This window comes from Heterodontus francisci, chromosome 31, assembly GCF_036365525.1.
Source record: "Heterodontus francisci isolate sHetFra1 chromosome 31, sHetFra1.hap1, whole genome shotgun sequence".
NCBI lineage: Eukaryota > Metazoa > Chordata > Chondrichthyes > Heterodontiformes > Heterodontidae > Heterodontus > Heterodontus francisci.
The window spans coordinates 17779347-17804598 of NC_090401.1; the positions used below are offsets into that span (position 1 = coordinate 17779347).

Consider the following 25252-nt stretch of genomic DNA (forward strand, 5'->3'; position numbering starts at 1 on the left):
CCTGCTACAGCTATAGACAGCTGGTTTAAATGTAGCTTTGGCACAGAGATGGGAGCAAATTATGGTCCAGCCCATCTGCAGTGGAAATCAGAGTGGAGTCTAGGGAGGAAGGAGTTGCACTAACCCCCCCAACTCCCACCACCACCATTGTGACAGGAGGAATGATGCAAATACAGCCCCACGAAGAAACTCGCACAAGCGGTCAGCACTGTTACCAGTTCTTGTGAGATTCAATTGCTGTCACGAGTGGCCCCTTTAAGAAGGGTTTATCTATTTGCAGTGTAAGTGGAAGACTGGTTCGGGAGCTACTCCCTGTCTCTGTGTACAATGGCAAAGGCTTATACTTGTGTTGTAGTCAAGTCAATAAAAAAAACCCAAATAAGGATATTTAAAGGGGCAGCAGCTCCATGAAAAATAGCCTGACAAGCCATTTTCCATTGGAGCTTTTTGTATTGGGGCAATACCCCTTTAAAGTGCCAACTGGACGCCAGATTTTGATGGCATCCTCTTTTTCTTTGCTATAATTAGATATCATGGTTCACCATGAGGGTATGTGAGGTTTGTCAAACCACTTTCACTATTGCTTTTGATACGGTCCCACATGGGAGATTGGTTCAGAAGGTAAGACCCCATGGTATCCAGGGCACTTTGGCAAATTGGATCCAAAACTGGCTTAGTGGAAGAAGGCAGAGGGTGATGGTCGAGGGTTGTTTTTGCAGGTGGAAGCCTGTGACCAGTGGTGTACCACAGGGATCGGTGCCGGGACCCTTGCTGTTTGTAGTGTACATTAATGATTTTTACGTGAATATAGGAGGTATGACCAGTAAGTCTGCAGATGACATGAAAATTAGTGGTGTTGTAAATAGTGAGGAGGAAAGCCTTAGATTATAGGATGATATAGATGGGCTGGTAAGATGGGCAGAGCAGTGGCAAATGAAATTTAATCCTGAGAAGTGTGAGGTGATGTATTTTGGGAGGGCTAACAAGGCAAGGGAATATACAATGGATGGTAGGACCCTAGGAAGTACAGAGGGTCAGAGGGACCTTGGTGTACTTGTCCATAGATCACTGAAGGCAGCAGCACAGGTAGATAAGGTGGTTAGGAAAGCATATGGGATACTTGTCTTTATTAGCTGAGGCATAGAATATAAGAGCAGGGAGGTTCTGATGGAGCTGTGTAAAATGCTAGTTAGGCCACAGCTGGAGTACTGTGTACAGTTCTGGTCATCACACTATAGGAAGGATGTGATTGTACTGGAGAAGGTGCAGAGGAGATTCACCAGGATGTTGCCTGGGCTGGAGCATTTCAGCTATGAAGAGAGACTGGATAGGCTAGGGTTGTTTTCCTTAGAGCAGAGAAGGCTGAGGGGAGACCTGATTGAGGTATTCAAAATTATGAGGAGCATTGATAGGTTTACTTAGAAAGAAACATTTTACCTTCGCGGAGGTGTCAATATCCAGGGGGCATAGATTTAAGGTAAAGGGCAGGAGGTTTAGAGGGGATTTGAGGAAAAATGTTTTCACCCAGAGGGTGGTTGGAATCTGGAACACACTGACTGAAGGTGTGGTAGAGGCAGGAACCCTCACCGCATTTAAGAAGTGTTTAGATGAGCACTTGAAATGCCACAGCATACAAGGCTACGGGCCAACTGCTGGAAAATAGGATTAGAATAGATAGGTGTTTGATGGCCAGCACGGGCAAGATGGGCTGAAGAGCCTGTTTCTGTGCTGTATAACGCTATGACTTTATGACTCTATGACATTGCAGCCTGCAATTGTCCAGCCATTCTGCACTCCTGTTAGAGTAGCTGCCCTCAGCATTAAGGCAGCATTCAATAAGTATGGCACCAAAGAGCAAAGCGGAGGTCAGTTGGGGTCAAAGGTAAAATCCTCCAATGGCTGGGGTCATGTCTGAGACAAGGGAAGATGGCTGTCATTCCTACATTTGCCGAGATAGTAACACCAACTGCAATTGAGAAGTAATCGATTAACTGTGAAACATTTTAGGACATCCCAAGGACTTCAGATGCTGCTTTTCTGGCTTTTTAACATGCACACACCTTGTGCTTTAGGTTCACCTGCTAAAACAATAGCAGGCACCACGGACCCAGAGGAGGCCGTAAGAGTCCTCGCAGAGAAACGACGACTGGCTCGAGAGCAGAGAGAGCGGGAGGAGCAAGAAAGAAAGGAACAGGAAGAGAAGAAGAGGTGGGTGTTGGATTTATTGAGAGTGGATTAATACACTGTTCTTTCACACAATGGGTTTGGGGGTTAGTGGGCTAACACATTCCCATTCACAGTCTGGGTTTAGGAGTTGGTGGGTTAACACATTGCCCCGTCACACTGTAGGCTCAGACAAACACTGCTCCCTCACACCGAGTCTGAGCATAGTGTGTCAACATGTTGTCCTTTCATCTTGAGAACTTGGCTTAGACTGGTGGGGTGAAGTTGTCCTCTCCGCTGGCTGACGGCGTCAAGTACAAATAAATTGGGAAACTGCAACCTAATTCCTAAGTCCACCACACAAAGAAGCCCACAGGTGGGTTGGAGTCTGTAAATTCCTCCAAGAGTATTCATGGAGAATCCTGGGACTGAGTGTATCAGGCTGTTGCATCCATACATTGGATGCATGTCTCCTTCCTGCTAACACTTGTGGATAGAGTCCTGGGAAAGTGGGAGGTAGCTTCCTTCACTTGAAGAACATGAATAGTTCGCTCTATGTTCCATTTAGGCTGATGAGAGAGGAAATGGCCCGTAGAAAGGCTGAAGAAAAAGCCCAGCGCATGGCCGAGGCTCTTCGGCTAGAGGAAGAAAGCCGGCAAAAGGAAGAAGAACGGCGGCTCGAGGAAGAGGAGTGTCAGCGGAAAGAGGCTGAAGTGGAGCGTGAGGAAATGGAGCGCCTGCAAAAACAGGTTGGGAGGAACAATCTGGACTTGGGGTAAAACAGAGCTACACATCCGTCACCTCCGTACATTCCATAGTCGGCCGGTGATAAGTTGCTGTTAATGTAAGGCAGAGAATTCAAAGTCGGATTTAGTTTTGTTTGTGACACAGTGGAAAGTCGGGACAATGAGACACAAATGAGAGGTGGTGTCTGGAACATGAGTGCACTGGGAAGATGGATTATTGCCGTGACATAAGCATACTTCCCAATGGCTCAGATCTCTAACACAATGAATTACCAGTTCCTCTTGCTGTGACCACCGTTATTGTCTCCACTCTATCCTGATGGTACTGACAGTTGAGATACACATTCAGCTTCTGGAATTCTGTTTACCTCCTGGAACATCAGTCAATTGGCCATTCTTGCGTGGATCCAAAAACTGGGTGTTAAACCTGGTTAGGCAGCGGTCAGAGCCAAGCTCGATCTTCACACAGTGGGCCCGATATTTATGGGGAGGGAGCAGGGGGAGCATGCTTGCTGGGAGGCGACTGGGGGAAACCTGAGAACATGGCAGTCCTCTGTTTCCCATCTGGCAGCCGGCCAGATTGAGAGGCTGCTGAGTAGGAAGGCCTGCAGGAGAAGGTCTCAAATGGGGATCGTTGGGGATGGTCTTCAGCAGCTGGGTAAGATTGAGGGTTGGTGAGGGTGTGTCATATTGGTAATTGAGTGGGGAAGGGAGACTGGGAGAGATGTTGGGGGAGAAGGGTCTGGATCACAGGTTGGATGGTGTGATGGGGGTGTAGTGGTGGCCAATTGCGACAGAAGATTTGCTTGAGGACTTTGGGGGGTGGAGGCGAGCACTCCTGCTCCTTGTGTCTCATGAGCAGTACTACGAAAAGCACTGAGCTGCTTGCTCCAGCTATCTCTCCATTCAGCTGCTGGGTTTCCCAGGCTCTGGGAAACTCAACCGGCCAGTGTTGCATTGAAATCAGGCTCACACCTGCACTGCAGGAGTCTGATTGGAATATTATAATGAGCTGTCCCGCCTCTCAAACGGGCAAAGAAAAGGCCTGCAACTTGTCGCTGCAAAAATGGCGGCAGGTGGGAAAGTGGCGGGTCCGAGTTGAGTCACGCAATTCCTTTTATTTTTAACCTCCCTTGACTCATCACCTATATTGATCAATGACTCGCCAAGTAGTGCGGCCACCCATCGGAAGATTGAATTATGGTAGTGCTAGAGCCACTTAGACTAGGGCGTAAAGTACGGATGGGGTGATGAGGGGGGTTAGGCTGCAATTATGAGGAATTGTAAGACTACAGGAGGAAACTGAAGTAATTTCTCTTAATGGAAATAACAGCAGTGGAACCTCTTATCCTACCGACAGAGAGAAGAGGCAGAGGCTCGTGCGCGTGAGGAGGCAGAGAAACAACGGCTGGAACGAGAAAGGCACTTCCAGAAGGAAGAGCAAGAGCGGTCGGAGAGAAAGAAGGTAACTCATCTCCAGGAGCATGCTCACTACGGCAACCATTCCATAAGCATGTTGCCATGGTAATGGTAGCCTACCACTGTTATATCCAACCAATTGGATGTTTCTACTAATTGAAAGATGTAATAGGTGCCCCCTTCTTAAAGTGGCACCACTAATAAACTATAGCAAAGCAAAAACTTTAAATTGAATTAAAATGGCACTCCCCAGGGTGAAGATGTACTCCAGTCACTTTGGGTAATGGTAGCCTAGTGGCTTTGCACCAGAGGAACCATCCAAATATTATGAGTCCCACCAAAGGAATTTGTGGAATTGAATCCAACAAACCTGGTAATTTGTGGACTGGTACGAGAAAATGTCCTTGCGTTGCTCAACATTTTCGAAGAAGACAACTGGTTCACTAATCACTAACCAGGTAGATGTCCGACAACTGTATTTAGTGGCCTTACATGGACACTGTGTGGTTGACTTATAATGCCATCAGAGCAACTAGGAATGGGCAACAAGTACAGCCTTGCCAGTATGACCCCCCATCCAGAAAAATATTGTAATGATGGGAGGTTGTGAAAGCTGTTCGAAGAACATTTTATGGTCACACAGCAATCCCTCCATCCTTGCTTTTCCTCCATTGTCTATGGACAATGATGAACCTCCATCTAGCGCCTTCTCTCATGCAGCCTGGTCTGAGATGGGGTGCTATGTATTGACGCTCCAACACCAGGCTAGAGTCTCCCTGTGCAAGAGGAGGGGTATAAGGTGTGGTATGTTTCCAGGAGGTGTGGCTGTAGCGATCAGTAGGATAAAAAAACTCATTAGCAACAATGGAGCCCAGCAGTGCCACATCAAGGGTTGGGTGATGGGGGTGGAGTTTTTTTTGTGAGGATGGGGGAGATGCAGTTGGTTGGAAGAATATGTCTCTCTAACTCTTGAGGCTTGTGATTCAATCCAAGCCAGATTGATGTGATCCCTCATGAATGAATTGAGCATGATTGTTGTGGGATAGTAACAACGAGCTAGATCCTGTCCAAAGGATGGGGGTGGAGATGTTGGGCTACATTTTGGTCAGTAGTGTGGATTGAAGGGAAATCATTTTATCTTCCTCAGCCATTGTAACATTTTATTTCCTTTTATCTTTGTCTGCAGCGCCTGGAACAGATAATGAAAAGGACCAGGAGATCTGATTGTCCGGATAAGGTACTTTAGAATATTCAGTTCCTGAGACCTTCTATGTGAATCACTCAGTATCACATCTCTATTAAATTAATGTTCATGTAATATGTGTTTTTAACTCTTTGTGTGAACAAATTTACCGACATTGACGCAGCTGGCCTGGGATGGGGGCTTTGATTGGTTGGAAAATGTGTCGCTTCGCTTAGCTCTCAACCAATGAAATTCCTTATTTATAATAAAGTTGCTCTGCTTACAAAGTGGAGAGTGAGAGCAGAGGAAGAGGAGGGCAGCAAAAGCAACTCGAGCAGAATGGGGAATGCACCAGACTTCACAGTTAAAATGAAGAAAAGAGGATGGGAGGGAGAAACGAAGGCAGCAGATGGAGTTCAGTGTGGGCAAGTGTGAGGTTATCCACTTTGGATGTAAGAAAAATAAATGAGTATTTTCTAAATGGTGAGAAATTAGGAACTGTGGCTGAGCAGAGAGATTTAGGATCCAAGTACAGAAATCACTAAAAGCTCGTGGACAGGCACAAAAATGATTAAAAAGGCAAATGAAATTTTGCCCTTTATTCAAGAGGGCTGGAATATAAAAGGGGTGAAAGTTATGTTACCGCTGTACAAAGCTTTGGTTATACCTTATTGAGAGTAGAATGTTCTGTTTGGGAAACCTCACCTCAGGAAGGATATTGGCCTTCGAAGGGGCACAGCGCAGTTCCAAAATTGTTAAGTTATGAAGACAGGTAGTATGGACAATGCTTGTTTTTCCTCAGTCCTTCTGCCAGTGTCAGCTGCGACTCAGTGGGTAGCATGCTTGCCTCTGAATCAGAACGTTGTAGAGTCAAGGCCCACTCCAGGACTTGAGCACAAAAATCAAGGCTGACAACTGTCAGAGGTGCCACGTTTCAGATGAGACATTAAACTGAGACCCCGTCTACCCTCTCGGGTGGATGTAAAAGATCCCATGACACTATTTGGAAGAAGAGCAGGGGAGTTATCTCCAATGTTCTGGTCAATATTTATCCCTCAATCAACATCGCAAAAACAGATTATCTGGTTATTAATACATTGCTGTTTGTGGGATCTTGCTGTGTGCAAATTGGCTGCTGTGTTTCCTCCATTACAACAGTGACTACACTTCAAAAGTACTTCATTGGCTGTAAAGTGCTTTGTGGTGTCCGATCGTAGTGAAAGTCACTATATAAATGCAAGTCTTTCCTTTTTTGTGTATAGAATATTAAGGGTGATCTAATTGAGGTGTTAAGATAACTTAACAAGGGTAGATGAACAGAAATTACCTCTGGTGGGGTTTCCAAAACGGCTGCGTTTGCTGACAGTGCAACCACTAGGTGGCACTGCAGTGGCACATGCGAAAATGCAGCCTGTGCCACTAAAACGTCACAATCTGCGACGTTCGGGCAGCTGCCAGGACTAAAGATGGCGCAGCTCAAATAATCACACAAAGGCAACGTAAACATATGGCAGCACACAATGGCCGGAGTGAGCGAGCGGGCCAGGGGAGGGAGGGAGGGAGAGGGCCGGGGAGGGAGGTAGAGAGCAAGCAGGCCGGGGAGGGAGTGAGCGAGCGACTGGGTCGGGGAAGGAGAGAGTGGGGGGGGTGGTGGAGGAGAGCGCACCCGCCACCACCAAGGTGTTCGGCCGCTCGCTCCTCGCTCCCCCCACCCCCGCTCTCTTCCCGCTTCCCCCACCCCCGCTCTCTCGCCGCGTTATGCGATGACATCATCTGCGCATGTGCTAACCAGTCCTGGTAATGCGGAACGCAGCGCATGCGCAGAGAGCAGGAGCCCGTCTGCGCATGAGCGCAGATTGGCGCAGTCTGTTTATGTCAGCTGGAGCGCTCTCCTCCACAACCCCCCCCCCCCCCCCCCCCCCCCACTCTCTCCTTCCCCGACCCACTCGCTCGCTCACTCCCTCCCCGGCCTGCTTGCTCTCTACCTCCCTCCCTGGCCCCCTCCCCTGGCCCGCTCGCTCACTCCGGCCATTGTGTGCTGCCATATGTTTACGTCGCCTTTGTGTGATTATTTGAGCAGCACCATCTTTAGTCCTGGCAGCTGCCCGAACGTCGCAGATTGTGACGTTTTAGTGGCACAGGCTGCATTTGCGCATGTGCCACTGCAGTGCCACCTAGTGGTTGCACTGTCAGCAAACGCAGCCGTTTTGGAAACCCCACCAGAGGTAATTTCTGTTCATCTACCCTTGTTAAGTTATCTTAACACCTCAATTAGATCACCCTTAATATTCTATATACAAAAAAGGAAAGACTTGCATTTATATAGTGACTTTCACTACGATCGGACACCACAAAGCACTTTCCAGCCAATGAAGTACTTTTGAAGTGTAGTCACTGTTGCAATGGAGGAAACACAGCAGCGTTGTCAAGAATCACTTTGTTCCAAAACAAGGGGGAGTAATCTTAAAATTAGAGCTAGGCTGTTCAGGGATGCTGTGAGGAAGTAGTGGAAATCTGGAATCCTCTCTCCCCTGTAAGCTTTTGAGGTTGGGGGCCAACTGCAAATATCTAATACTGAGATTGATAGATATTTGTTAGACAAGGGCATTAAGGATTGAGGAACAATAGCACATGGTTGCAGTTGAGGTACAGATCAGCCAAAATCTGAATGAATGGTGTAAAAGGCTCGAGGAACTCAATGGCCTACTGCTGTTCCTGTGTAATAGTTGGAGAAGCCACAAGTATCAATGCAATAATGAGAGAAACAAATTTTTGCTTCAATTCTTTTTTACTGAAGGATTGCTGTCAATTTTTACTGCACAGTGAGTTGATCCGATTGGGGTCTGTGTGTGATGGCTTTCAGTCCTGTCTGTGTGATGATCGGTTTTTGTTCTCGGGCCCGGATTGGCTGACAATACGGTGTAGCCAGATGCTGATTGGTGCTGCTGCCCGACCAGTTTTGTCTGCTTTGTGTAGCCAGGTACTGATGGATGCTGTGCCAGTGTGGGCTGGTCGGTGGAACTCGATTTGGATGGGTATCCCTTCTTTATCTGGGGTGGGTTGGCAGAGCTGTGTAACCATATGCTGACGGGAGTCAATTAACTTTCTTTGCCTGTTACTTCGTGGAACCAGTCGCTGGTGACTGTCGCTGCTCTCTTGATCTTGGCTGGTTGGTGAAGACAGTTGCCTATGGCTATCATTACTCTCTCGGTGGTGGCTGGCTGGTGGAGACAGTTGCCTATGGCTATCATTACTCTCTCGGTGGTGGCTGGCTGGTGGAGACAGTTGCCTATGGCTATCATTACTCTCTCGGTGGTGGCTGGCTGGTGGAGACAGTTGCCTATGGCTATCATTACTCTCTTGGTGGTGGCTGATTGGTGAAGACAGTTGCCTACGGCTATCATTACTCTCTCGGTGGTGGCTGGCTGGTGGAGACAGTTGCCTACGGCTATCATTACTCTCTCGGTGGTGGCTGGCTGGTGGAGACAGTTGCCAGTGGCTATCTTGGCTCTCTTGGTGGTGGCTGGCTGTTGGAGACAGTTGCCAGTGGCTATCTTGGCTCTCCTGGTGGTGGCTGGCTGGTGGAGACAGTTGCCAGTGGCTATCTTGGCTCTCTTGGTGGTGGCTGGTTGGTGGAGATAGTTGCCAACGGCTATCCTTACTTTGTTGGTGGTGACTGGTTGGTGGAGACAGTTGCCAACGGCTATCCTTACTCTGGCGGTGGCTGGTTGGTGGAGATAGTTGCCAACGGCTATCCTTACTCTGTTGGTGATGACTGGCTGGTGGAGACAGTTGCCAGTGGCTATCTTGGCTCTCCTGGTGGTGGCTGATTGGTGGAGATAGTTGCCATTGGCTATCCTTACTTTGTTGGTGGTGACTGGTTGGTGGAGACAGTTGCCGAAGGCTATCCTTACTTTGTTGGTGGTGACTGGTTGGTGGAGACAGTTGCCAACGGCTATCCTTACTCTGGCGGTGGCTGGTTGGTGGAGATAGTTGCCAAAGGCTATCCTTACTTTGTTGGTGGTGACTGGTTGGTGGAGACAGTTGCCAACGGCTATCCTTACTCTGGCGGTGGCTGGTTGGTGGAGATAGTTGCCAAAGGCTATCCTTACTCTGGTGGTGACTGGTTGGTGGAGACAGTTGCCAAAGGCTATCTTTACTCTGTTGGTGGTGGCTGGTTGGTGGAGACAGTTGCCGAAGGCTATCATTACTCTGGTGATGGTGGCTGGTTGGTGGAGACAGTTGCCAAAGGCTATCTTTACTCTGTTGGTGGTGGCTGGTTGGTGGAGACAGTTGCCGAAGGCTATCCTTACTCTGGTGGTGACTGGTTGGTGGAGACAGTTGCCAATGGCTATCATTACTCTGGTGATGGTGGCTGGTTGGTGGCGATAGTTGCCAACGGCTGTCATTGTTCTCTTGGTGGCTGATTGGAGACAGTTGCCAACGGCTATCATTACTCTCTTGGTGGTGGTGGCTGGTTGGTGGAGACAGTTGCCGACGGCTATCATTGCTGTCTTGGTGGTGGCTGATTGGTGGAGACAGTTGCTGGTGACTATAACCGCTCTCCTCCTCATGTCTGCTTTGTGGAGACAGTTGTTGATGACTATCACCGCTCTCCTTGTGGCTGATTGAAGGAGACAGTTGCCGACGGCTATTACTGTGCCCTTGGCGATGGGGGTTGTGTTGCTTTGTGTGACTCGATGCAAATCGATGTCTTTTGTCTCTTTTTTTCTTCTGTAGAAAGATGACAAGAAATCAACTACTGATGGGGAGCCAGACGACAAGGACACGAAAGCAGAGACACAGGGTAAGATGGGAAGGAGGGACAGCAAAAGCGAAAAGGCTGAGATGGGAAAATGTGAGTAAAACAGCATGGAAAGATGGGGAGGGAGTTGGAGGGAATCAGGTAATGCAGAGTTGGGTACAGCTGGGGGGCTAAGTTGAAAATATTCACTAATGAAACAGTTTAAAACAACAACTTACATTTATATAGCCTAAAACCTGAAAGACGAGAAGGATGAGCAGTTTGCTCAGCAATCGGCTTGTTGGGCAGTTGGATTATTTAAGGGATGTTTGCTGTCATCCAGTGCTGACCATGGTTCCCATAGTCATTCACTGTTAATGCTGCATTGTGTAACTGGGTTCAAAGGGGAAGCTAAGTACAAGGCACGACTTACTGTTCAAAGTATTCCTCGTGACCAGTCCAAAAATATATACAATGTTCACACTTCAGTGCAGTCCTCTATTCTCTAAATAGCTCAGTGCTGGTTCAGACTACTTGTGGCTGACCCACCTCACCTTTTCATTTCAACGACCACTTTCCTCCATTCTAGTCTGAAGGGATGCCACATCTGTCAGTAGAAACAGTTCATGGAGTAAAGGGGAGAAGCTCTCTTGTGCTCAGGCACGTGCTCTCTCTCTCTCTCTCTCTCTCTCTGTCTCTCTCTCACATGCACACACACATGCACAATCCCTCCCTCTCTTTTGCCTGCCTTTTCTCTATCTCATTCTCTTGCATGTCTTCTCCATTTCTTGTTCTCATACTCGTATTTGCACTTCTCATTGTCTTGTGCTGCCGGGCAGTTTCTATCTCTTTCTATCTTTCACTCCTGCACTCTCTCATATGCTGTTTCTTTGCTGTGCTACCTTTTTGCCCCCATGCCTTTCTCTCAACCTCATGCCCTTGGTCCCTCTTGACTTCACTTTACATGTTCTCTCTTGCACACTCCTCTACTCTCACTCCCTGTTACTTATGCGTGCACTCTCCCTGCTTGTGCGCTGTGCTTCGTGCGCTCTGTATATCTGAAGCCTGTGTGCTCTCTTCCTCTATTTCCTATTCTTTCTCTCTCGCTCTCTCATGCTCATCCACCCTCCCTCATGTAATCTCTACCTGCTGGCGCACTCTATCCCTCTATCTCATTGTCCACTTTTTCAATTTCTCGCTCTTTCTTTCTTTCCACTAATCTGTGTCTCTTCTCAGTGCACACACTCTGGGCTGAATTTTATTCTCCCACCTCCAAGAGCGGTGGTGAGTGAAAAGCGGGCCATGTGCTGCCATGCCGCTGTGATCTAGCGTGCGGTGGCTCATTTCCATACGCAGTCATCACCCCCCCCCTCACCACACTGGAGATGCAGAGTTGACTCTGCTTTCCACCACCCCCTTCTCTGCATCGGTGGCGCCAGCTTTCCCTGGACAGAAAAGTGAAGGTAGTGAGTGCTGGCAGCTGCATGGAGAATCGTGGACAGCCGATAAGATTGCGGGGAATGGTATGTTCATTTATTCATGTTCTTTAGTTAAATATTTAAAGTCAGTTCCCGAGCAGCGATGGGACTGCCAGGAACACTCGCTGCCGCCAATAAGATCGGGCCCGGCAATCACAGCGTTGGGCTCCGTGGCAGGTCACTATCGCTACGATCTCTCACCACCACCTCCCCACAGCCCCCCCCCCCCCCCCCACCCCGCCATGGAGCTCAACGTCGGGAGCTCAACAAAATCCAGCCCTCTGTGTCCACCCATGTGATCTCTCTTCCCTTTCTCTCCCTCTGTCCACACTTTCTGTCTCTTGTTCTTTCACATGTTGAATCATTCCACACTGTAGCACAAGGAGTTTTTCTCGATCAATGTTCCGTAATGTTACATGGAAATTACACACAAGGAGGCCATGGTGGTGTTCATCCTCCCAACCAGCAGCATTCCAAGTGTCTACCCTGTTCCCATAACCTATTCTTAAATGTTGACATGCTCGCCGCTTCAATCACCAATACACACCCTCCATTAAAATGCTTTGCCCACTCCGTCCCCTAAATCTGTTACCTTTTAATCTTATGTCGCTTTTCCCTCATTCTACACCCCCTCAATCACTGGAAATAGTTTGTTTCTATCCATTCTGTGCCATCCATTCAGAATTTTTAGCACTTTGTCAAATTACCCTATAATCTCCGTTTTCTAATGAAACGGCCTCAATTTTTCACAGCTTTCTTAGTATCTGTATTTTCTCAGTGTGCAATGTCCTTGTGCGCTGTACTCTCTCTATTTCCTCAACATCCTCCTTCCAGTATGGAGCCCAAACAGTACACACTATTCCAATGTACCCTTATCAAGGGTGATTGGTGAGAGGATGAATTATGAAACAGAAAATAACCAATCAGGATGTAAAAAAAAAAATACAGGAACTTAATCAGAAAGAGTAAAATTATATAAACATGGGTACAAAAACTATTGTTTGGATTTATAACCTGTTAAGTAATTTTGTTCATTCATGATAAGAAATTGCAGCATTGTTTTGGAAGGGAAGATCTCGCCTGGGTAATATCTTTTGACTCCTCTTGGAACTCACATTGTCTTGTTTATGTGAAGTCTCAGAAAGTTTTTGATAAAGTTCCACATGAAAGACTTCTAGTTAAATTCAAATCCTTGGGAATACAGGATTGAACATGCGACTGCATTAAAAAGCATGGAATACTCATGAGAAGTAGAATGTAGACGGTATGGGGGTGTTTTGCAGTGCCATTACTGGAGGTGGAGTAACGTAGGAAAAACAGGGAAACATCAAAGATTTGCAGCACAGAAGAAGGCCATTCGGCCCATCGTGTCTGTGCTGGCTGAAAAAGAACTGTCCAGCTTAATCCCAGTTTCTAGCTCTTGGGTCGTAGCCCTGTAGGTTACGGCACTTCAGGTATACATTTAAGCATGTTTTAAATACGATGAGGGTTTCTGCCTCCGCCATCCTTTTAGGCAGTGAGTTCCAGACCCCCCACCACCCTCTGCGTGAAAACATTCCTCCTCAACTTCCCTCTAATCCTTCTACCAATTACTTGAAATCTATGGAGGTCAGGCAGCATCTGTGGAGAGACAAACAGGGATAAGTTTCGAGTCAGTTCTGGCACAACCTCCCTGCTCTTAAATTCTAGGCTTTGGCTAGTAAAGGAAAGTATCTCATATGCCTTCTTAACTACCTTATCTACCTGTCCTGCTACCTTCAGTGATCTGTGGACATGTACTTCAAGGCCCCTCTGTTCCTCTATACTTCTCAGTATCCTATGATTTATTCTGTATTCCCTTGTCTTTTTGGCCCTCCTCAAATGCATTACCTCACACTTCTCCAGATTGAATTCAATTTGCCACTTTTCTGCCCACCTGCCCAGTACACTGATATCTTCCTGTGGACTACAGCTTTCTTCCTATCAATCACATGGCCAATCTTTGTATCATCTGCATGCTTCTTAATCATGCTTCCTAAATTTAAATCTAAATCATTAAAATATACCACAAAAAGCAAGGGACATAGTACTGAGCCCTGTGAATCCCACTGGAAACGGCCTTCCTGTTGCAAAAACACCCATCGGCCATTACCTTTTTGCTTCCAGCCACTCAGCCAATTTTGGATCGAACTTGCCATTTTCCCTTGGATCCTATGGGCTCTTACTTTACTGACTTGCCTGCCATGTGGAACCTTGTAAAAAGCCTTGCTAAATTCCATGCAGACTACATTAAACGTGCTACCCTAATTGACCCTTCTTATTACCTCCTCAAAAATGTCAATCAAGTTACTCAGACATGAGATACATTTCATCCAGGCCTGTCGATTTATCTACTTTCAAAGATGCTAAACTGCTTAATTGTTCCTCTGTCACTATGTTATAATCCCATCCAATGTTTCACACTCCTCCTCCTTAGCTAGAATGTCCGCATTGCCCTTTTTTGTGAAGACAGACGCAAAGTATTCATTAAGAACCGTATCCACACCTCTCACCTCCACACGCAAGTTACCTTTTTGGTCGCTAACAGCGATTAGGTGGGGAATTGTAATATCCAACGTGGAGAGGTTGTAGCATCAGATAAGGGGACGGGGTTTGATAAAGTTTGCAGAAATCAATACATGAACTGTTGTCATTTTCATCACAAAGTTAAATGGCTTGGATGCTGGGAAGCAATTATATCTTTGTTAATTTTGATTTTAAAATCAAAAGATCAGAAAGGCGATTGGGTGCAATTTATGACTGGTGGAATGATTTAGGCAAGTTATGGATCTGAGCACACAAGTGACAAACTGAAATTCAGTCCTGATTAGATATGCATTGTGGTACATTAGGCTTAATTTGTCCAACCTAAAATTCTAGTGAATGTAATGGAAATAGCAGAGAGATATGGAAAGGGGCTGGGAGTGAGAATGGACTATTCACTGTTCATCTTGAGGTTATATGCAGACCAATTTTTTTTTTTTTTTAAAAGACTCTGATCCCAGCATCACCTGTAAAGGTGGCAGAAGTGGATTCAATAGTAACTTTCAAAAGGGAGTTGGATATATGCCTGAAAAAGAGGACGTGGAGGCTTTGGAGAGGGTACAGAAGAGGTTTACCAGGATGTTGCCTGGTCTGGAGGGCATTAGCTATGAGGAGAGGTTGGATAAACTCGGATTGTTTTCACTGGAACAACGGAGGTGGAGGGGTGGTGACATGATAGAGGTTTACAAAGTTATGAGCGGCCTGGACAGAGTGGATAGTCAGAAGCTTTTTCCCAGGGTGGAAGAGTCAGTTGCTAGGGGACATAGGTTTAAGGTGCGAGGGGCAAAGTTTAGAGGGGATGTGCGAGGCAAGTTCTTTACTCAGAGGGTGCCTGGAACTTGCTGCTGGTGGAGGTGGTGGAAGCAGGTACGATAGCGATGTTTAAGAGGCATCTTGACAAAACATGAATAGGATGGGAATAGAGGGATACGGTCCCCGGAAGTGCAGAAGGTTTTAGTTTAGACAGGCATCAAGATCGGCGCAGGCTTGGAGGGCGGAATGGTCTGTTCCTGTGCTGTACTGTTCTTTGTTCTTTATGGGCAAAGAGCAGGGGGGAGGGTTGGTGGGAACTAATAGGGTAACTCAAATTCAAAAAGCCAGCACAGTAATGAGGGGCTGAATGGCCTCCTTCTATGCTCTCTTATTCTATCATCAATAAAGTACAAGACGGTAGAAGTGACATTGAGGCTTCACAGTGCAATGCTTAGATCAATGTGAGGAATACTTGTTCAGTTCTCATTAATATGCTACAAATAGGGACTTGTGCACATTGGAGAGGGTGCACATCAAAAGGCCTTTTGGGATACTGTATAAGAGAAATCTGAAAAATGACATGGTGAGTGTACCATGTTTGGATGAATAGATGACTGTGGACCTGTGGTCCCCAAAGCTCTCCACCACTGAGGGTTTTCCTCATGCCATGTTTATTGAAGACTAATTGATAGAGATTGATTGCTATGATTGTCAACAACTCCTTTATTGTGTCATGTGACCACCAGGAAGGTAGTGGCCTTTTATCATCTAGTAATTCCCATGTTCTTGAGTATAATGGGGTTGAGCTACAAAGAAAAATGGGAAAATGTCAAGAGAGCACCTCACCAATACATAGAGCATAAATAATGCAGATATGGAATATTACTTTGAATTAAACCAGGGAATAAAGATCAAATGACATAAATGTAAAGGATTTAAAAGTAAATGTTAAAGCTAAAGGGAGGGATTTCTTAGCTTGGAGTGATAAATGTTTGGAGTAATTTGTCAGATGGGCAATTGAAGGAGAAATACATTAGGAGTATTAAGATGGATGCTGGTCAGTGAGAGGGCAGTTGAGTTTTAACACTACTTGATAATAAAGTGCAGATACTACTACAAACCTGTGTCGGAACTCCCTGTGCTGCTCCCATTTTGTGCACTTCTTGTCTCTCTGGGGAGAGTAGGTGGTCCAGTTTGATTTTTGAAAGGCTCTTATGGTTTTCACAGAAGCTGGCTCCGTTGACGCTGCGGAAGATCAGCAGGAGGCACCAGTTGAACAGGAAGCTGGAGAGTCGTCTGTCAGTGCCACGGACTGCCCATCACAGGATCATCCGCTCGAAGAGTTGGGGTAAGATTAAAAACAAAGGCATCCTTTCCATTTGTGCATTAACACGGCAGTAGACAACGGAGTTGGAAGCAGAGGACCTTCACGATGTATGAGGATTTTATGCAGCATACCTGTTTAATATTAAAGAGGAGGTTGTAATTGGAAGCCATTTTTACAAATCAACCAATTAAAAATCCATTGGGATTAGCTTCCTTATCCTTTCCAACACCCCACCACCTGTGAATCCACTTTGGGCAAGTTGTGAAGAGACCATTCAGTTTATCAAGCCTCTTTCTACCTTCCATAGTTCACATATCAACTATCCTATCATGGGAGATAGCTCAACTCTTCCAGTTTAACCTGACTGAAAGTTCTCCCTGTTTGCTGATTGCATTTCCAAATTCTGGGTAGCAGAGGGTGTTTGCTTATCTTATTCTGACGATCAGAGTGCCGGTTTGTCAGCTGAGCGCAAGATTTGAGGCCAGAAGGTTTGGGATTCAGGTTCTTGGTAGCTGGAAATGAAAATGGGATTCAGTACTTGGGCTGCTCCTTCTTGTCTGTACATATCCTGAATCCTTTAGCCCCAACACTTCAATTCCATTTACAACCAGATCTTCATTTAAAGGTGCTAATTGACCCTATAATCCCTGCTTTTCTCAAGTATCTTACATGCATAGAATAATAGACATAGACTTTAGAGCACAGAAACAGACCATTCAGCTGCCCCTTAAATACATCAACTATTCCACACGGTAGCAAGGTCCACATTCTAACCACTCTTTGGGTAAAGAAGTTGCTCCTGAATTCCCTATTTAAATTATTAATTGATTGGATATTTATGGCCCTAGTTTTGAACTCCCCCGCAGCTGGAAATATCTGCTCTGTGTCTACCCTATTTAACTCCTTCATAATTTTCTAGACCTCTATCAGGTCACCACTCAGTCTTTTCTAAAGAAAAGAGCCCCAACCTGTTCAACCCTTTCTGAGAAGTATATCCTCTTACTTGTCCTGATATCATCCTTGTTAATCTTTTTTGCACTTTCTCCAGTGCTTCTATATTTTTGTAGTATAGAGACTAGAACTGTTCACATGACTCCAAGTGTGGTCCAGCCAATGTTCTGTACAGGTTTAACATGACTTCTCTGCCTTGCTGTTTTTGAATTCAACCCATCTAGAAATGAACCACAGTACTTTGTACTTTTTATGATTTTGTTAACCTGTGTCACTATTTCTAGCGATTTGTGCATCTGTACCCTGAGATACCTTTTGTGTCTTCACCCTAGTTAGAATCTTCCTTTTCAAAGAGTATGTGACATTATTCTTCCTACCAAAGTGCAGCAACTCGCACTTATTTATATTGAAATTCATTTGCCATTTACAAGCCTATTCTGCAAGTTTATTCATATCTTCCTGTTTTTTGTCACAGTCTTCTGCAGGCAGTGGCTTCGCTATCACCTGCTTTACATGATCACACAAAGTCAGAATTACCCGTTGTGTATTTGCATTGTAGTGAGCCAGGGAACAAAGGCAGGAGAATGTGTCCCCTCGGGTACAAAACAGGCTTCGTAACCACTGAGGATGCCAGGGCACTCCGCAGCCACCTCCCATCACCCCTTGCCCCCTCCTTACCCAGTGCTCATTCTGGTGCCCAGAATGGAACTCGAGCATCTCTGCGAGGCTGTTGGAAAGAAAAACAGGAGGAGGCCATTCAGCCCCTCGAGCCTGTTCTGCCATTCAATTAGATCATGTCTAATCTACACCTTATCACCATTTACCCACCCTTTGTTCCGTAGCCCTTGATACTCTTAGCCAACAAAAACCTTATCAATCTCAGTTCTGACATTTTCCATTGACCCTCAATCTCAACAGCTTTTTGAAGGAGAGAGTTCCAGATTCCACTAATTTTAATTTTAAAACAAAAGTGAGCTGGTTAGTGTGTTTAGAAGATGGTTTTGAGTGAATATCCTATAATCTCAATAAAGTTCCTTAGTTAACTGGTTGTAACACTGACATTTGCATGAGCAGCTACAGGAACGGGAACAAGGATTGATTTCCGTTGTGGATGGTTTAATTTCTTTACTAATATAAAAGCAAAATACTGCGGATGCTGGAAATCTGAAACAAAAACAAGAAATGCTGGATATCTGAAATTTCTTTACTGTTCAGTTGGCTAATGTCCCATGTGCTGAAGATATTTTGCTCGAAAAGGATAGAGATTATCAATTTTTCTCAATAGAATTTAGTCCAGGAATCAAATTGTGATAAGTGATTAAATAAATTAATTTGTAGAACGCTGTCACAGGTAAAAAAAATCTCTGTGGGTGTTGGGGGAGCTGGTGCTATCTATTTCAACTGATTCTATGTTGTAAATAAACTAGCTTTTGCATCAACATTTTGGGATAAGGATTCATCACAAACAAGTTTCTCTGTCAGTATTTGATAAACTGGGTACATTTTTTTAGTTTGTGAATGAACAAGCAGTTTATTTTTCATAAGGGCAATAGTTTAATCATTATTTCCTGTGAAATAATATGTTTGGGAAAGATACTTAGAAATAACATTTGTGATAATTAAGTAGGACCTGAGAGAAATAGACTTGCAGGGCTATGGGTATTGAGCCGGGGTGTGGGACTGACTGCATAGCTCCGTATAGAGCCGGCATGGACTTGATGGGTTGAATGGCCTCCTTCTATGCCGTAAATGACTCTATGACACCATCCTTTGTGAAGATGTGCTTCCTGACATTACGTCTGAATGGCCTAGCTTTAATTTTAAGGCTATGACTCCCTGTTCTGGACTCCCCGATCAGGGGAAATCGTTTCTCTCTACCTGCCCTGTCAAATCCTTTAAGCATCTAAACACCGCAATTAGATCGCCCGCTATTTTTCTAAACTCAAGGGAATACAAGCCTAGTCTTTGCAACCTGGCCTCATAATTTAACCCTTTCAGCCCCAGTATCATTTTGTGCTGAAAGAAGTTTGAAATGGGAAGTATTACACTCAGACTGAGCTTAGGGTTTGGAGGGGTTTTGTGGGGAGGAAGGCTGAATGAATAGAAAAGGAAACTAAAAGCCAGCTTCTTGTATTCATTAGAGTCACTCCAAAAGAAGATGGCTCTGAGAAACAAGCTGTCCTCACCAACGGAGTCCAGTCAAACAAACAGGAAAATGGGATTTGCCACAAGACGGTGGTGTCACAGGACTTCGAAGGGATTGTCGAGCTCTCGAATCACACGGGCTGTTTAAAGGAGAATGTGGACAGTAATGGGGAGAAAGAATGTCTCGGCAGCCTGACAGCCAATGAGATTCCAGTCAATCCCATCATCGCATTTGAGGAAGAAAATTCCTTCATTAAGAAAGCAACAGGAATTCAGTCCCAGCATGTAGCAGGTAAGGACAACCAGGTTGGAGCAACAGTTGAGATAGAATTTCCAGCCCGAGGGATTGTATGGTGCGGGGATGGGGAGGTGTGCGTGTGTGTGTTATACAAGCAGGTGAGACGGTGCCGGGGGGTGGTGCCTGCCTCCACCACACTTTAGTCCGGGGGGGTGTTGGGGGTGGGGGAAGGCCTGTGAATGGCCTTCCCATCCTGCCACCAATTGAGGCCCTTAACTGGGCGTTCGTTAGCGTCATCCTCTTCCCCGAACATTGACAGCCATGGACCTCCACCTCTGTCTGTCCTGTGCTGTCCTTACACATTCTACATAGGTCAACTGCATCCAGTCCATTATATCCGTCATCCATTTTCTTCTCTGCTTCCCTCTTCTATGTTTTCTGTTGATATTTCCTTTCAATGTCTCTGTCTACCTTCTGCTCTAATGATGTGATCAAAATATTGTATCTTTCTCTCTTTGATGTTATGTACTAATTTCCTCTTTTCTCCAGCCATATCCAGCACTTCCTCATTAATCTTTCAGTCTGTGTAGGATTATGCAGAACATCCTCTGATATGTCCACATCTCGAATGCATTCAGCTTCTCAAAAGTCTCTTTGTTTGTTGTCCATGTCTCCGAGGCATACAACATAGATGATAAAATGTAGCACCTCCGCATTCTTTTCCTAAGATTCAGGGTTAGTTTCTTTGATAACAACTCCATCATTCTGACAAAGCTGGTCTTGGCTATCTCAATTCTCCTTCGGATCTCACAGTCACATCTCCCATCATCTGTGATAATCTGCCCAAGGAATATAAACCCTTTCGCTTGTTCCAGGACTTGTCCATTTACTTCAATTTTCACTTGCGGGATTAAGTCTTTGCTTATCACCATTGTCTTGGTTTTCTTCACATTCATTCTTAATCCATATTCCTTGCATTCACTTTGTTCACAATTTCCTGTAGGGCCTCTTCTAACTCTGCAGTCAGTGCAGTGTCATCTGTGTATCTCAAGTTGTTACTATTCAACCCACCAATGTTGCAACCTGGTAGATGTTCTATGTCTCTGAAGATAGCTTCAGTGTGCAGGTTGAACCATTTTGGAGATATAACACATCCCTGATGCACTCCTCTTTTGATTGGGAAACTGTCTGACAAGCCGCTATCAAGTCTCATCACTGCTGATTGGTTCTAACATAGATTCTGAATTATCTCTTTATCATTCCTGTCCATTTCTAGTTTGTTTATGCACTCCATTACTTTATGATGGTAGACTCTATCAAATGCCTTCTCATAGTCTATAGAGCAGACATACACAGGGTTTTATACTTTCAGATATCTTTCGATCACTACTCTCAAGTTAAAGATGTCCTCTCTTGTTCCTTTCTTTGTGCGGGAGAGGGAGGGTGCGGGAGAGGGAGGGTGCGGGAGAGGGAGGGTGCGGGAGAGGGAGGGGGCGAGTGCGGGAGAGGGCGAGTGCAGGAGAGGGTGGGCGAGTGCGCGAGAGGGAGGGAGAGGGCGAGTGCGCGAGAGGGAGGGAGAGGGCGAGTGCAGGAAAGGGAGGGAGAGGGAGAGGGAGAGGGCGAGTGCGAGTGCGGGAGAGGGAGGGAGGGCGAGGGCGAGGGCGCGAGAGGGCGAGTGCGGGAGAGGGAGGGAGGGAGAGGGCGAGTGCGAGGGAGGGAGGGAGAGGGCGAGTGCGGGAGAGGGAGGGAGGGAGAGGGCGAGTGCGGGAGAGGGAGGGAGGGAGGGCGAGTGCGTGAGAGGGCGTGCGGGAGAGGGAGGGCGAGTGCGGGAAAGGGAGGGAGAGGGAGGGAGGGAGAGGGCGAGTGCGGGGCAGGGAGAGGGAGGGCGAGTGCGGGGGAGGGCGAGTGCGCGAGAGGGCGAGTGCGGGAGAGGGAGGGAGGGAGAGGGCGAGTGCGAGGGAGGGAGGGAGAGGGCGAGTGCGAGAGAGGGAGGGAGGGAGAGGGCGAGTGCGAGAGAGGGAGGGAGGGAGAGGGCGAGTGCGGGAGAGGGAGGGAGGGAGAGGGCGAGGGCGAGTGCGGGAGAGGGAGGGAGGGAGAGGGCGAGTGCGGGAGAGGGAGGGAGGGAGAGGGCGAGTGCGGGAGAGGGAGGGAGAGAGGGAGGGAGGGAGGGAGAGGGCGAGTGCGGGAGAGGGAGGGAGGGAGGGCGAGTGCGGGAGAGGGAGGGAGGGAGAGGGCGAGTGCGTGGGAGAGGGCGAGTGCGGGTGCGTGGGAGAGGGCGAGTGCGGGACAGGGCGGGCGAGGGCATGTGAGGGCGCGTGCGTGTGAGGGAGAGGGCGAGGGCGAGAGTGTGTGAGAAGGAGAAGGGTATCTGTGTTTGTGTGAAACACAGAGGGGGGCGGGTCTGTGTGGGTGTGTGCATGTGTGTGAGAGAGGATGTGTGTGTTTTTTTTATTCATTCATGGGATGTAGGCATCGCTGGCTGGAACAGCATTTATTGTCCATCCCTAATTGTCCTCGAGAAGGTGATGAGCCGTAGTCTTGAACCGCTGCAGTCCATGTCGGGTCGGTACACCCACAGTGCCATTAGGAAGGGAGTTCCAGGATTTTGACCCAGTGACAGTGAAGGAACAGCGATATAGTTCCAAGTCAGGATGGTGTGTGACTTGGAGGGGAATTGGTGGTGTTCGCATGCGTCTGTTGCCCTTGTCCTTCGAGGTGGTAGAGGTTGTGGGTTTGGAAGGTGCTGTCGAAGGAGGCTTGGTGCGTTGCTGCAGTGCATCTTGTAGATGGTACACACTGCTGCCACTGTGCGTCGGTGGTGGAGGGTGTGAATGTTTAAGGTGGTGGATGGGGTGCCATTCAAGCGAGTTGCTTTGTCCTGGATGGTGTTCGAGCTTTTTGAGTGTTGTTGGAGCTGCACCCATCCAGGCAAGTGGAGAGTATTCCATCACACTCCTGACGTGCCTTGTAGATGTTGGACAGGCTTTGGGGAGTCAGGAGGTGAGTTACTTGCCGCAGAATTCCCAGTCTCTGAGCTACTCGTGTAACTACAGTATTTCTGTGGCTACTCCAGTTGTTTCTAGTCAATGGTAACGCCCCAGAATGTTGATTGTGGGGGAATTCAGTGATGATAATGCCGTTGAACATCAAGGGGAGATAGTTAGATTCCTGCCTGTTGGACATGGTGATTGCCTGGCACTTGTTTTGGTGTGAAAGTTACTTGCCACTTATCAGTCCAAGCCTGAATGTTGTCCAGGTCTTGCTGCATGTGGATACGGACTGTTTCAGTATCTGAGGAGTCACGAATTGTGTTGAACATTGTGCAATCATCAGTGAACATCCCCACTTCTGACATTATGATGGAGGGAAGGTCATTGATGAAGCAGCTGAAGATGGTTATGCCTAGGACACTACCCTGAGGAACTCCTGCAGTGATGTCCTGGGACTGAGATTATTGACCTCCAACAATCACAACCATTTTCCTTTGTGTTAGGTATGACTCCAACCAGCGGACAGATTTCCCCCTGAATCTCATTGACTCCAGTTTTGCTGGGGCTCCTTGATGCCATACTCGGTCAAATGCTGCCTTGATGTCAAGGGCAGTCACTCTCACCTCACCTCTGGAGTTCAGCTCTTTTGTCCATGTTTGAACCAAGGCTGTAATGAGGTCAGGAGCTGAGTGGCCCTGGCAGAACTCAAACTGAGTGTCAATGAACAAGTTATTGCTGAGCAAGTGCCGCTTGATAGCACTGTCAACAACCCCTTCCATCACTTTGCTGATGATCGAGAGTAGACTGATAGGGCGGTAACTGGCTGGGTTGTACAGGACATACCTAGGCAATTTTCCACATTGTCAGGTAGATTCCAGTGTTGTAGCTGTACTGGAACTAGGGGTGCAGCTAGTTCTGGAGCAGATGTCTTCATTATTATAGCCGGGATGTTGTCAGGGCCTATAGCCTTTGCAGTATCCAGTACTCTGAGCCGTTTATTAATATCACGTGGAGTGAATCGGATTGGCCGAAGACTGGCATCTGTGATGCTGGGGACCCCAGGAGGAGGCCAAGATGGGTCATTCATTCGGTACTTCTGGCTGAAGATGTTTGCAAATACTGCGGCCTTGTCTTTTACACTGATGTGCTGGACTGTCCCATCTTTCAGGATGGGGATGTTTGTAGAGCCTCCATTCCTCCAGTGAGTCGTTTAATTGTCCACCAGCATTCATGATTGGAAGTGGCAGGACTGCAGAGTTTTGGTCTGATCCGTTAGTTGTGGGATCACTTAGTCCTGTCGATCACACCCTGCCTCCACTGTTTAGCATGCAAGTAGTCCTGTGTTGTAGCTTCACCAGGTTGACACCTCATTTTTAGGTATGCCTGGTGCTGCTCCTGGCATGTTCTCCTGCAGTCCTCATTGAACCAGGGTTGATCTCCCGGCTTGATGGTAATGGTAAAGTTGGGTATATGCCGAGCCATGAGGTTACAGATTGTGTTTGAATACAATTCTGCTGCTTCTGATGGCCCACAGTGCCTCATGAATGCCCAATTATGAGCTGCTAGATCTGTTCTGGATCTATCTCTTTTAGCACGGTGGTAGTGCCACATAACACCATGGACAGTATCCTCAAAGTCAGGATTTTATCTCCGGTGGTCCTACCAATACTGTCATGGACCGGTAGATTGGTGAGGACGAGGTCAAGTAGAGTTTTCCCTCTTGGTTCCCTCACCACCTGCTGCAGGCCCAGTCTAGCAGCTATGTCCTTTAGGGCTCGGTCAGTAGTTGAAGCCCCCCCACCCAGAGACCATTTTGTGCCCATGCTACCCTCAGTGCTTCTTCCAGTTGGTTTTCAACATGGAGAAGCACTGATTCATCAGTCAAAGGTCGGGGGGTGGGGTGCGGTAGGTGGTAATCAGTAGGAGGTTTCCTTGCCCATGTTTGACCTGCCATGAGACTCCATAGGGTCTGGAGTCAAATGTTGAGGACTCCCAGGGCAATTCCCTCCCGACTGTATACCACTGTGCCGCCACCTCTGGTGGGTCTGTCATGCTGGTGGGACAGGACATTCCCACAGACGGTGTGGAGAAGTCTGGGACATTGTCTGCAAGGTATGATTCTGTGAGTATGACGAAAACAGGCTGTTGCTTGACTAGTCTGTGGGACAGCTCTCCCAACTTTGGCACAAGCCCCTAGATGTTAGTAAGGAGGACTTTGCAGGGTCGTGAGGGCTGAGTTTGCCGTTGTCATTTCCAGTGGCTAGATCTATACTGGGTGGTCTGTCCAGTTTTATTCTTTTTTCAAATTTTCTGTAGTGGTTTGGTACAACTGAATGCCTTTCTGGGCCATTTCAAAGGGCAGTTAAGAGTCAACCACAGTGTGTGTTTGTGTGTGTGTGAATATGAGAGTGGAGTTGATGTATTACTCACTGGAGTCGGCCAAATGTCAGCATATGATAAATCATGGGTATCAGTTGCAAGGAAAACAAAACTGGTTTCCTGACCAGTGGAGGCGGTGCAAATTGTTTAATTTATTTAATGGGCGGGCAGGGG

General features: G+C 47.0%; 1 protein-coding gene across 1 annotated transcript in view; it reads left to right on the top strand.

The window, feature by feature from the left end:
* map7d1a (MAP7 domain containing 1a) overlaps positions 1–25252 on the top strand; it is a 72816-nt gene that overhangs the window by 37993 nt on the left and 9571 nt on the right. The window contains exons 10-16 of the mRNA XM_068011040.1: positions 2073–2208; positions 2732–2912; positions 4270–4374; positions 5515–5565; positions 10252–10318; positions 16276–16396; positions 19468–19763. Of these exons, the coding sequence (XP_067867141.1) occupies positions 2073–2208; positions 2732–2912; positions 4270–4374; positions 5515–5565; positions 10252–10318; positions 16276–16396; positions 19468–19763 (957 nt within the window). The remainder of the gene's footprint in view (positions 1–2072; positions 2209–2731; positions 2913–4269; positions 4375–5514; positions 5566–10251; positions 10319–16275; positions 16397–19467; positions 19764–25252) is intronic.